Below are 13,206 nucleotides of genomic sequence, written 5' to 3' on the forward strand. Positions count from 1 at the left end.
CTATTACTCTGCAGAAACAGACGGCATCTGTCCTGTGATGCAGAAGGTTGACATGACTTGTTCTGTCATTAGCTTAGCCTCAGTTCAGGTTTAAGACGAGCTGTGTTGTCTGAAACAAAGCCTTGTTCTCTTAAACCCCATAGCTGTTTCCTAAAACTAAGACTAAACATCCTTCCCGTCTCTGCCTAACTTAAACCTAGTGCAGACATGGTGTAACTGATGTTTAAAGGTCATCAAATTCAGAATAATAGCAGATTTCTAAAGCTGAGATAATTGTATTAATTTCTAAAACTTCATGGATAGTGTAGGTTCACAACTTTTTGAGTCCGTCTTAAACAATAATCAGGTGCCCATATGAACATTGAAACAGGTTTTTACTTGTAAGACGGACATGAACAGTCTTTCATTATGTATGATCTTATAAAGACAAAGCTACCAAAGGTGTTGAACTATTTTTTTAGTATCACTACACTTGCATCACAGAACTAAGCATCCCTTTTCCCAAACAATAAATACAGGCAGCCGTCAGAAAACACACTTCATCAGGATGAAGAAAAGAACAATACGATCAGTTGTAAGGCAAGTTAAATTATACAAACTGAGGGATGAGCTGCCATCTTTGTTCTCATTGGTAGGAACCTTTTTCTGTTTGACTGTACAGCAGTTATATTTTCATCCCAATTGTTAGAAGAGTCTTTAAGGACTTACATAGGTGCTTAAAACAGTACTTCACTGATTTAGCATTACACTCCTATAACATTGTCAGACACAAGACATTTGATAGTCTTTTTTAGAAAATCCTGCACTGTATACTTTTATGAAACCACGTAAAAAGTCGATGCAACAGAACCAGAGATAGTCTTTCTTATTCTACACATTCTTCTATTTTGTCAAAACCTGTTACCTACATTACCCACAATGCAACGTGGTCCATGACACTCCAGGTCTGATGGTATGTGTCCACAGGGGTGTCTCACACAGTCTACACTTACTGACAAGCACTCATACGCTTACTGGCTGCACCGGACTGGAGGAATGCCACCCGTGGGCTGGTCTGCTCCTGGATTTCAAACCAGACTAACATTGTGGCTCGTTTGGAAACTTTCTTTCTCGAAAATAGTTCAGTGAGATTTTTCAGACACCACCAGGCATTTAACTTCACATCAATAGAATAGTAATACACAAGAGGCTCAGGACAGGTTGCTGTTGTACTGACACGAACATGGTTCAGCTTAATTCTCAGGGTCAGAGCAACACAAAGAAAAAATAAATTGGTTTCTGAAATATTTATGTAAAAAGTTTTAATAGAAGAATCTTGATACAAAACTTTAATGCAAATACTTGTATTAATACTTACTGTATAGTGGAAAGCAAAGGTTACATCACTTCTCAGGTGTATAAATGTTCTTACAAAAGTAAGAAAGTACCTTTTAAACATAAGACACGAGGTAAAGCTGAAGCATTGGAATTGTGCTCTACATATTACAAATGTCCACTGAGTTCCTTTAATAATAGTAAGGGAGCGATGGAGTGTATAAACTGAGGTAAAGCACCTGTGCTAATGAATATTTACTAAGACACAGTGTTGTACATAAGGACCAGTTCTTCCCTCACACAGAACTTATCCTCCAATAAGACTTATTTTTCGGTTAATTTGACTTTCTGACATAGTTGCTTTGCACTGCTCAGTATGTGCAATATAATGAAATTAGGGCCCTCCTAATGCATTTTCATTAAAATAACAAACTTGAGATACTGATTTCATCTGTTAATGACATATTCTGGACTTCATTTACTCATTAACCCATTTGTTTGTGGTTAATATCATCGTACATCGCAGCTTATATACTGCTTTACCTTGGACAGTGTGCAATATACTGACCAGACAGTATCTGACACGCAATGAGAGTGGTTTCTATAAGAACATGTACACACAACATGTTCAAGTGCAATTATTGTAGCAGATAATCATGAAACATCAGGACCATCCCTGTTCCTAGTAAACCTGTAGTTACACTGTAAGTACCTTATCAAGACTACAAATGTTGGCCAACAGACTCTGTTCACATGATGAAGCTCAGGGCTGGGCAATACATACACATACTGCATCACTATAATCATGTTGAGAGTTCCATATTCTGGATCATGATTGGTGGGGTTATCCCATCATGCACTGGGGTTGAAGTCAGGGCTAACAAACAAAGACATTCAAATCAACACCTACGTTTCAATCCACCCGAGATTTTTTTTTCCACAGCAGACATTTTGACTGATAACAATAACAAATCCTCAATTCAAATGTCCCTGTATGTCGTGTCAGTGAGCCAGCATGCGCAATACCAGGACCCTGATATTGAAGCAGCTAAATGGAATTCAGCCATTTTTTTATTCATTCATACCTGTGATTTTTTTCTACTGTGACATGTCAAAATGTCTACTGTAAAAACCCCCAAATACTATAAGTGTGATTTCTATCACCAGAAGGACTCACAACAATGTGATGTGCTCCCTTTAAAATGTCTGCTGTATCACGTTAAACGCCAACGTACAAGCTTTCTCTGATTCGCTCTCTCTGTCCTATCAAAGTTATTGTAATGAGTGAGGTCGTAAGAATGACTGTGAAGTCTGTTATTTAAGGTATTTAAAACCCAGTGTAATGGATATGGTACTATATTGTCATTGAACAATATTTTAGGTCAACGGTGCAAGGAAAGCAGACTAACAGAGTGTTAAGTCCTGTTTGTTCAGGCCCACACAGTCACACAATAAAGGTTCAACAATCACACTCAATAAGAGGAAACACCAGTGTATGTGGAGCATCAGTATGCAGTATGTTAAATATAAACTGTCTCTTTGCACCTGATTAAGAGAGATTCTGGGCTTGAAACATCCTTTTCTTAACGTAATAAAGGAGAAATTTTAAACTGATCTGATAACAGTTCTGATAGCGGTTCTATTTCTTCATATTGCCCAGCCCTAATGAGGCATGTTATTACAAGAGGAAACGCAACAATACATAGTAATAAAAGGACTACAACAATCAGCTCATTTAGGCTACAGTAGTAAAGGCTTCCTATGTGATTACACTGATCCATATAAAAGTTTGCAGAGACACTGATGGTGTGCACCTGGTCCAACATAGTGGAATGAATAATGTGCCTCTTCCTGTTTCCTAATAATTTCAAGTATGGAGTACCATGTGTAGAGAGATCAGACTTCTTACACTGCACCACAGAGCAGGATGAGCACCGCTATGAATGGTCACATGTAGTAGTGTGATGGGTGAAGGACCCCCAGAGTTTACTTATAAACTGGTGTATAAGACTGTTCAGACCAGCTGTGTTCAGGCTGGTTTTTCCTCCACATCCTGCTCTTCTTCATCTCTGTCATCTTTAACGATCCCTTCATCGATACTCTCCAGCCTCAGTCTCTGACCATCCAGGTATCTGGGTCTGGGTGCTGCCCTGGTTGTAAACAGTCCCCCCGGCAGACCCAGATCCTCCCCAAACAGGGTGAGCTTAGCGTCGCTCTCTATCGCCTTCGCCAGACAGGACGCAAAGGTGTCGAGAGATTTGTGTACCTCTGCGTGGACTTGAACAGAGGATGTGTTTTCAGCTGAGGATAAAAACAGAATTACTTTGTTAGGCCCATCAGACAAACACATCTTATGTTTAGTGTGATGTTTTGCTTTGTAGCTCGCTGAACACAAACTTATTTTCTAAACCCTCAGTGAGTATGAAGCGACTCCCCTCCCTGTAATCTGTTGTGTAGCTGGAGACGACAGATACCTTTGGAATGCTCCACCTGGTCTTCAAAGGTGACAGAGCTCCTCCTCTTCCCGGAGAGATTTCCATGGTACTGTGGGTGGGAGGAGCCATCCGTGGAGAAGTTATCCAGCAGCATCACGTCCGTGCCTGCGTGGGGAAAACACTACGTTACATTCTTAATGAAAGGACACAAATGAGTTGTTATTTGTATTACACATGACATTACTTGCCCTACCGAATGCCATTCTGAACTGAAAACATGAGCTGTGAAACAGGAATGTGAGGCTGCCTGTAACAAAGCTGTGGGAGCATGACGCAATCGAGTTAGTAAGACCATCTGTCAGCCTTTTGAAACCTCATGTTCGCACGATGTGCCATGAATCACATTATTTCCATTTGACGTAAGCAATTTATCAGAAAAGATGTCAAAATTTAATATCTTTATATTTGAGGCTATTGGTCAAACTAAACAAGTAATTTGAAGCTGTCACCTTGGGCTCTATTATGATGTGGATTTTTATTTTAATAAATTAAATGAATAATCGAGAAAGCAATCAGCCCAAACTCAATCCAACAGAAGACCTATGAACACATTTTCAGACTTTTATGTTCTGTTAGACACTTTTTCTTAGCAGGAAGCTTCATTAGTCTGTTAAAGGGTCCAGGCTTCAGATGCTTCACTGTCTGTTTAGAAGTAACTGATTACTGAAACTATTTTGTTGGAATCAAACAACGTATTCACTGCATTTCAAATATGAGTAAATTTAGGTTGTTCAAGAGATCCAGAATTAATCTGGTAAATTCAAGTTACTATTAAATGGAGATTATTTAGTAGATGTTACTAGTATCAAATGTATTATCAGACAGAAGAGTATGTGTGTCCCAGAACTCATTCTTCGCAGGTTTTAAGTGTGTAGTGTGTTTACACAGTGACAAAATAAGGTATGCCCGAAACTGACTAAAAATCCTTTATTTTTGAGTGTTGTTGATGGAAACTATCCTCTCTGCAATGCAATGCACAGAGGAAACAGAGAAACTGTTCACCCACAATTACAGTATCACATTACTGTAATCGTGGGTGGTGGTGGTGGTGGCACAATTCTAACATCACAAAAATTAAGAGTTACATTTTGAGAAAGACATTTTACTGTCTTTGAAGGATCACTTCAAATTAAATGTACAAAGCCACAAAGTCAAAAACAGTATACCGTGATAAGTATATAGTATATACTGTGTAAAATTAGTATATGGCATGAATTGAGGACAGACTCCCCATTCCTTCTGCTTTCTGTGTGCAACACTTACATGAGTCCTGAGTGAAACTGAAGCCGGTGTCTCCTGTGCTGCTGCCTGGGGCCAGCAGGTGCCCTCCACCCGCCAGCATGGCTGTCAGGTGTGGGGACATACCCAAGTCTGAAAGAACACAAGCAAGATCTCATCATACAACACATGAAATGATAACAGTAACACAGTGTAAATCTAAACACATAAACATAAAAACTACATAGAAACATTATGCATGTAACTAACTTATTGCACTACCCATTTAATATTTATTACAGCACTCTTTGCACTAACACCCATAATGTCCATAATAGTCTGTACATAATAGTTATATACCAGCTCATCTAGTTATATACCAACTTATCTGTACATAAGAGTTATATCTTTGTTTGCAAATCTTTGTTCAGGCTTGTCTTTTAGAGCTATAAACGTACTTGGTTAATAAGGCTGATTCAGATTTTTGCTCTATGTTTTAGTATGTTAGATTAAAAACATCATGAGACCATCTACATCTCATTTTTTGAATGATGTAAACACTCCTTTGAATTGATCAGCATGACATACAGAGCAACTGTTGCTCTCTCACCTGTGATTCTGTTGGAGATGCTGAAGAGGCGAGATGTCCTCTGCCTTGTGGCAAACGACTCTCTGTAGTAGCGATCTCCGAAACACATCCCCAGCAGCTCCTTCCTCACGGTTTTATTCCACAGACCGTAGATGAGCGGATGGCACACTGCGCTGCAGAAAGACAGCCAAGCCACCAGAGTCTCCAGTCCCTGAGACACACTCCCTTGACCCCACAGAGCCTCGGTGCAAACCACCCCGACATATGGCCCCCAGGTCATGAGGAAGGTGCCGATCACCACTAAGATGGTGACGAAGGCCTTGCACTGACTCCCCGCGTACACAAGGCTCCGCCGGCTTCCATTAGAGGAGGTGGAGGTGCTTGAGTTTTTACGTCCGTTCCTCTGAGCTCCACTGGAGTCATCCTGGGCCACAACAACCGTCCCACAGTGTACTTTACGAGCTTTCATGCGGGCAACACGGAAAATTACACCGTAACAGGCCAGCATGACAAAGAAGGGGGGAAGGGTGCACCAGGTGACCCAGAAGGCTGAGTAGCTCGGCTCTCTGTGCCAAGACGCAACACAGGTCCACTTGAAGCAGTCGAACTCAAAGGAGGACCAGCCGAACAGAGGAGGCAGACAGCCCACCAGGGAGTGTAACCACACATAGGCGATGACGACGACTGCCCGGTTTCCTGTGATCTTCATGGGGTAGATCATCGGGTAAAGTACTGCGTAGTACCTGTTGGGTCGAGAGAGGAGCACAGTGAGGAAACCCTGCAGAAAGAAAACTCAAAGCTGGTCTCATGGGAGCCTTCTGGTCCACAGAGACTACTCATATCTGAGTGAAGCTAAAAGCTGCACTTTTCCTCCAAACAATGCTGGAAAAAGTTCTCTGAAAAACTGCAAACACAACAGAAAAGGAGAGGCTTGGCAGGAAGAACACAAACATGCACTGTAATCAAAAATTCCCGAAGGTGCTGGGAGTAATTAGGACAGCACGGAGAACAGTGAGGACTGTGTGCTACTGAGCTAATTTACAGAAGAGCTTAGTAACTGCATTTTGTAGTCCTGTGTGATCCACAATAACAGGAATAACAGTATGATATAACCAGGGTGGTTTTTAAATGTCAATTGCAACCTGAAGTGCTTTAACAAAAATATTTAATAAAATAAATAACTCAACTTAAATTCAATTAATTTTTAACTGTTATATCTTTTAGTCTATTATACAGTATATAAGGAAAATGGCCACAAAAAAGGATAATTACCCACAGTCCCATGGGATGTCAAATCTCTTGTTTTGTAGGACTGATGGTCCGAAACACAAATGTATTACATGTACAGTGACACAAAACAGAAAAGCATAACATCAGGGAACCACAAAATGTTTGGTGGGTATTAGGGGGCATTACTTTCTTTTACTTCATAAATGACATGAATGTCAATTACTGCTGTTTATGACTATAATTTTCTGTATAGTCTTCATAAATTATGTTCACTCAGTAGGACTGGGTATAATTTTAATGATACCAGCTACAGTACCAATAACCTAAATTGAGGAATATAAATATTTTTCTTTTTTTCTATTTGACAGAAGTGAGCCCTTATTTCAAAAATAGTTGTGCGACTTTATTCAAATCAGTAAATATCTAGTCAAAGAATAAGCAAAGAAAAAAAAGGGGTGAAAGTCGAGTCCAGAATTATGGATTAGCTGCATCCGTGTCAGCTTGTATTTGTTTATCAGTTTCTTGTTTCTAAAAATAAGAATCAGTGGAAATAATCTCAGCCCTGCAGATGAATGGTTCATTCATGCCTGTCCACATTTAGGTTACTGTGTAATAAGCCAGACTAATGCTTGTCACTTGAGCTGGGAAAATCTCCAGAAATGTACCATGACCTAAGTGTGTGGTTAACCAATCTTATTTATAAGGCTACATACTGACCTTAAAGGGAAACACTACATTTTCACAACACAACAGAAGATTAGTATGTTTCTTTGAAAGCCAGAAATGTCAGAATCTCATATTTACTTAGGCAACAAGGTAAAGACACATATTACATTTATTAAAAAAGTCGGACAATTGTGCTGATTTTGAGGAAAATTAAGGAGATCAAACTACACTGAATTATTCCTTGAATATATAAAAAATGTCCTTTTTATGGGGTTAAATAAATACTGACAAATGTAATCTAGCTGCTGCTAATCTCATACAGACCATATGTTTCTAAAGGTGGTTGGGAAGAAATTTTCATGATAGATCCAAGTAAACTGAACACAAATTCGAGTCAAACCTTTATCTGAAATATCTGCTGTTACATCTTTAAAATAAAACTTTCACTGTAAAGAACATGAGACGTGATTGTAATAAAATTGAAATGTCTAGGATGTCTCCATTTGTGCTTTATGAATAGGATATTTTGTTGAAATGAGTTAAATATGTCTGGTCCTCTCCAATAGTTCAAATTTGACCTTACATGTATACCCAAGTTCAGTTTTATAGATAATCATATAACAACCACCGACTTAAGACTGATGCCTTTATCATTCCTTCAGCTACTATCTTTGTATTTTTTATGCATCTCTCTATTTACTGTGGATTGATGTATTTTTTGCAGACAATAATACCAACACTACTCACTACACTGGCAACAACATTTGTGTAAACAGAGACATCACTCACAAAACTGCACTTTCCACATCATGTGGGAGCTGCCCAGTACAACCACAATCTGATACCATTGGTCAGTGAGCACATGCACTGGTCATGGTGGTTAAGTGCCTCACTCAAAGGCAATCGAACAAATTCTGGTAACAAGTGCCTACATTTGTACCCATTATCCACTGCTTTTTGTGCATGAAAATGATATGTTATGTTTTATGTTTGACTTTAAAGCTGCTCCCACCCACTCTGAGTTTGTATTATTACCTCATTAATATTGTAAATATCAAAATACATAGTGCTCCTTTAACAATGGATCAAATGAACGTGTGTAATGGGACATGTATAATCTAACTCTGAAGTTCCCCTCAGCCTAACAGAGCGTCTTTCAGCTCATTGTTTTGAATTTACTTCCTGCAACGCAACTGTTTTGGTTCACTCTCGTCGCTCCCGTTACCTTTGTTCCCAGTCATAGTACTCAGCTGTTTTTAGCAAAAACACCTGATAATCCTTTGATAGACAGCAGACATACAAAGTTAGCAACTAGCTGATGAACATAGTGGAGCATTTAGTAGCTTAAGAGCCAGAAATTTGCCTCAGAAGTTGGCAGAGACCAAAAACAGAGCTAAAAGACTTTTGCCAGGTGGTCAGAAAGGACTTACTTACTTTTTTGTAAATATACACTTATTGTGAATTTTATTGCTCCTACACCCAAAGTGAGAAGAACCACAGCGTCCTGAATTTTTTGGATCAGGGTTGTGTTAATGTTGTCCTTGTAGCTTGTTGCACTGCCACACAGTGGCTAAATAATACATTTTCCAGATATGACGATACCATGATTATCCGAGTGCTCACGACTACAATCATTATCCAGCACTAACCTGTCAATGGCAATAGCTCCGAGGGTGAGCATGCTGGCAGAGCTGATGAGTAGGTAGAGCAGAGCAGTGAAGTTACACCACACCACCCCAAACACCCACTCTTTCTTTGCTGAGCTCACGGCCACGAACGGCAGCACCAGCATGGACAGCAGCAGGTTGGAGAGGGTCAGGCTGAACACAAACTTGTTGCTGGGTGTGAGCAGATAAGGCCTGCGATAAAGGGTCACCACTATCAGGAGGTTCCCCAGGCAGGCGAGGAGTGTGATGGTCACAATGGAGACTGACTCCAGGGCAGTCATACCCTCACCATTCCCCAACGTGGTGCAGTTCCTACTGGTGTTCATGGTGAGAGAGTGGGCCACCAGACAGGTGTAGGAATGGTAGGAGACTGTCAGGAGAAAGGCATGATTAGGAATGATTACACTGTCAGAATTAGAAATAAAGGATTGCTAAAAATCTTCTAACAAACTGTTAAAGTCTGACTATTAAAAGGGCCACAATATTGTACAATCAATATTTCTGCTTACAATTTGTAATTGTAAGTTAACGTATCATTTATTTTCCCAGGCAAACATTGTTTTCCATTCATTCCTGTACACTACGAAAATCATTTGGTGGCATCTTGAAACTTCCTTGAGTTGCGTAATCCATCACAGGAAGTAAGAGGGTGGGGTGCAACTAACGATTATTTTCACAAGTATTCAATCTAACGCCTGCCACGATTTCCTAGACCCAAAGCCTATGTCTTCCAACTGTTTATTTTCTCCAACCAACAGACCAAAACCTGATGATATAATGATGTAAAAAATAGAAAAGCAGCAAGTCTAAGAAGCTGGAAGCAAAGGTTTGGCATTTTTGTTTGATAACTGAGAATAGTTTTTTCATGTCAGCTTGCATTTTGACATGAGACGTTTGCACTACATAGCCTCATAACAATATTGTAACTTGATAAACATGTAAGCAGACTTTATGTACATAGTAATGGATTACACATCTCAGGCTAGTTTTAAGAGCCTGCTATTTACTTTTCATACTCAATAGATATGAATTGAAACCAGTGGCTGCAAAAATGGTTAGTAAAAAAGGGGTAGTTGCGGTGTGCATGTGATTTTAAGTAAACCTGCTGAAACATAATTTAGCCTCATGGCTTTAAAGGTGCACTATGTAGTTTTGGGAAAGACATTTTAATCAGAAGAGAAAGATCTTCATTGAATGATTTCTTTATGCCTAAACAAACTAAATAACCAAACTCTCTTTGTCTTCATGACTGAATAAAATGAATAAACCAACTGACCTTAAAGGACAACACAGCTTCATACTGTTTTACTTTGTTTATATGTGGCGGACCCTGCCATTTTCGTCTGAGAACAGCTTGTTTATTCAGTTATGGAAAAAATAAATATTTCTGAGTTTGTATTATTACAAAACTACACACAGCACCTTTAAAGCAGTAGTGCATTTCATCAAGTACACAGTTCTGAGGTATATGACTTAATGTAAGTATTTGCATTTCTGTCATACTTCTACTCCACTACATGTATCTTAACAGCTTTAGTTACTAGTTACTTTGTAGGTGAGCACGTTGCAAACATAAACATGTATATATAAAACACTATAAACTTATTAAATTAAATTAAATATTAACACAACAGTAGTATATGGAAATGTCAACAATGTCTTCTACTCGACCAGCTACACAGTTCAAATAGTCTTTACACTTGTGAACATTAGTAGTAATAATATAATGATCTAATAACATAACAATGACAACAACTGTAACGTGAAGTTACTTATTAAGATTTTAAATGCAGGACTTTACCTCGAAGTGACTGAAGTATTCATGAACTGTCGTACTGCTAGTTTAGCTTCATTTTAAGTTGCTCAAAGATCGCAATACTTCATATGATACTGACTTTATATGTTGGCCGTCATGTAACGTTAACTGAGCCATTTACATGTTTTAACGTTAGATACACCAAAGTCAAAAGCCTAGAGGCTAAAACCCCCTCTAATAAATCACGTGTATATCGAGTTAGCTCAACATTTGACCTTACACAGTCGTGGAAAGGTGTCTACGATTCAAACGGCCGCTGTTTTACAACAGAGACGTATATCTGTTTCCATCTCTCACCATGACGGTACTCGGGTTAAATTAACTTTTTACACAGTATAACCCAAAGTGGCAAGAAAACGGAGGTTTAAGCCAAAGACTACGGACATTTAATGTTTCTGTGCAGCTCGCCGCTGACAAAAGCAGACGTGTGAAGAGGATGCAGAGCTGTGACTGCACTAGTTTGTGTTCGCTAGCAGTGACGCTAACTTAGCTAAAGCAACTACCGTTAGTTAGCCGAGGTTAGCTCAAACTTTCTCCCATTGTCCCCCTGAAACACAGCTATCCCTCTTTACCTGCTTCGGCTCGGCGCTGTGGCTCCACATCTTTTTCCTCTTTAAAGGCAAACCGTCCATCCTGCTAGTCCGTTTTCACGCTACAGCCAAGTAATTGTGGGCTGCGGTTGAAAAACCTCTGAAAGCCCCCCGACATTGTTGAGTTTGGTAACGTTTGTCCCTCCTCAGCCGAATCACAGGCGGCCAGCTGCGGCTGCAATGGCGTCCTCCTCCCACCTCAGCTCCTACTCCCTCTCCTAGCAGACTCCTTCGCTGTGTGGGTGGTCGTCGAGGAGAATCGCCCTGTTTTCATTACGCCATTACAGCTGCTAACATGACTTTCCTGTCATTAACGTGAGGAGCTTATCGTGCTGTTGCATTGAAGTCAGGCACTTTTTAATCATCATGACACTCAGTGTGTTGAAAACAATAAAAGTGCACTTTCTTCTGCTTCAGATGCGACGTGTAGTTAGTGTAGGCGTTTGTGTTTATGTTTACAAAAAAACTCAGCCCATGTAATCCTGCGTGTCTCTTTAATAACAGGCTGCAGATGTTTATGAATGAAGCACTACGCAGCGTCGTTTTCACCGGCTGGACCACCCACGTAGATCAAAGCTTCCCGCACAAACAAGTTATCTTTTCGTTATCCAATCAGAGGAGCGGGACGATACCGACTCCGCCCATAAGATGGCGCCCTCTGGTCTAAAAGAGTGATGTGTTGAGCTCTGCAGGGCTTATTTACTTTGTTGGCTTAAGAACCAAAAAAGTAGATCACATCACTGCAGTTCTCAGATCTTTACACTGGCTTCCTGTCTGTCAAAGAATAGATTTCAAAATCCTGCTGTTGGTTTATAAACCACTGAATGGTTTAGGGCCAAAATACATTTCTGATCTGCTGCTTCGTTATGAACCATCCAGACCTCTGAGGTCGTCAGGTACAGGTCTGCTTTCAGTCACTAGAGTCAAAACTAAACATGGACAAGCAGCGTTTAGTTATTATGCGCCACATATCTGGAACAAAGTCACAGAAAAGTGCAGGTCCGCTCCAACTCTCACCTCTTTTAAATCCAGGCTGAAGACCATTTTGTTTGCCACTGCCTTTCATTGAAGCAATTTTAAAGCTTTGAACTGCACTGTGACTTTTATTCTTTAGTCTTGTGTCCTTTAAACCTATTCAATTTTAGCCTGTTTTCCTATTTCTTAACTTGTTTTAATGTTTTGTTTCTTCATGTCTTCCTACTTGTTTTTAATGTATTTTAAATGCAATCTTTAAGGTCTTTTAATGTAATTGTATGCCCCTGTAAAACACTTTGACTTGCCTTGTGTCTGAATCGTGCTACAAAAATAAACTTGCCTTGCCATATTATGTAATAATATGCAGTAAAACTAACCACCACAATCCACAACACTGTGTCAAAGGTGGTCCCTGGCATAGATGGAACTTTGTTAGGAGAAATATAAAATACATAAATAAATAAGTCACAAAAGTATTGTGTAATGTGTCTGGGAGAACAAATTTCTAAAAAGATATGACAAACACAAACTCATGATGGACAAAAAAAAGAATAAACTGCCAGTAGGAATTGAAATTAAGAGGCCCTTTTTTTCAGTTCTTGTTTTATGTCTTTGTTTGTGGAGTTTACTTTGGTTGACAAGCTTG

At 39.6% G+C, this 13,206-nt stretch overlaps 1 protein-coding gene across 1 annotated transcript; it reads right to left on the reverse strand.

The window, feature by feature from the left end:
* Positions 1–1,280: 1,280 nt before the first annotated feature.
* gpr161b (G protein-coupled receptor 161b) lies at positions 1,281–11,646 on the reverse strand. Its single transcript, XM_073473902.1, has 6 exons — positions 11,568–11,646; positions 9,162–9,549; positions 5,638–6,359; positions 5,073–5,180; positions 3,789–3,914; positions 1,281–3,615 (listed from the first exon to the last, which is right to left on the reverse strand). Exons 2-6 carry the CDS (start codon positions 9,503–9,505, stop codon positions 3,344–3,346), a joined length of 1,572 nt encoding a protein of 523 aa, XP_073330003.1. The 5' UTR covers positions 9,506–9,549; positions 11,568–11,646; the 3' UTR covers positions 1,281–3,343.
* Positions 11,647–13,206: the final 1,560 nt, after the last annotated feature.

The sequence above is a fragment of the Pagrus major genome, chromosome 9, assembly GCF_040436345.1.
Source record: "Pagrus major chromosome 9, Pma_NU_1.0".
Classification (NCBI taxonomy): domain Eukaryota; kingdom Metazoa; phylum Chordata; class Actinopteri; order Spariformes; family Sparidae; genus Pagrus; species Pagrus major.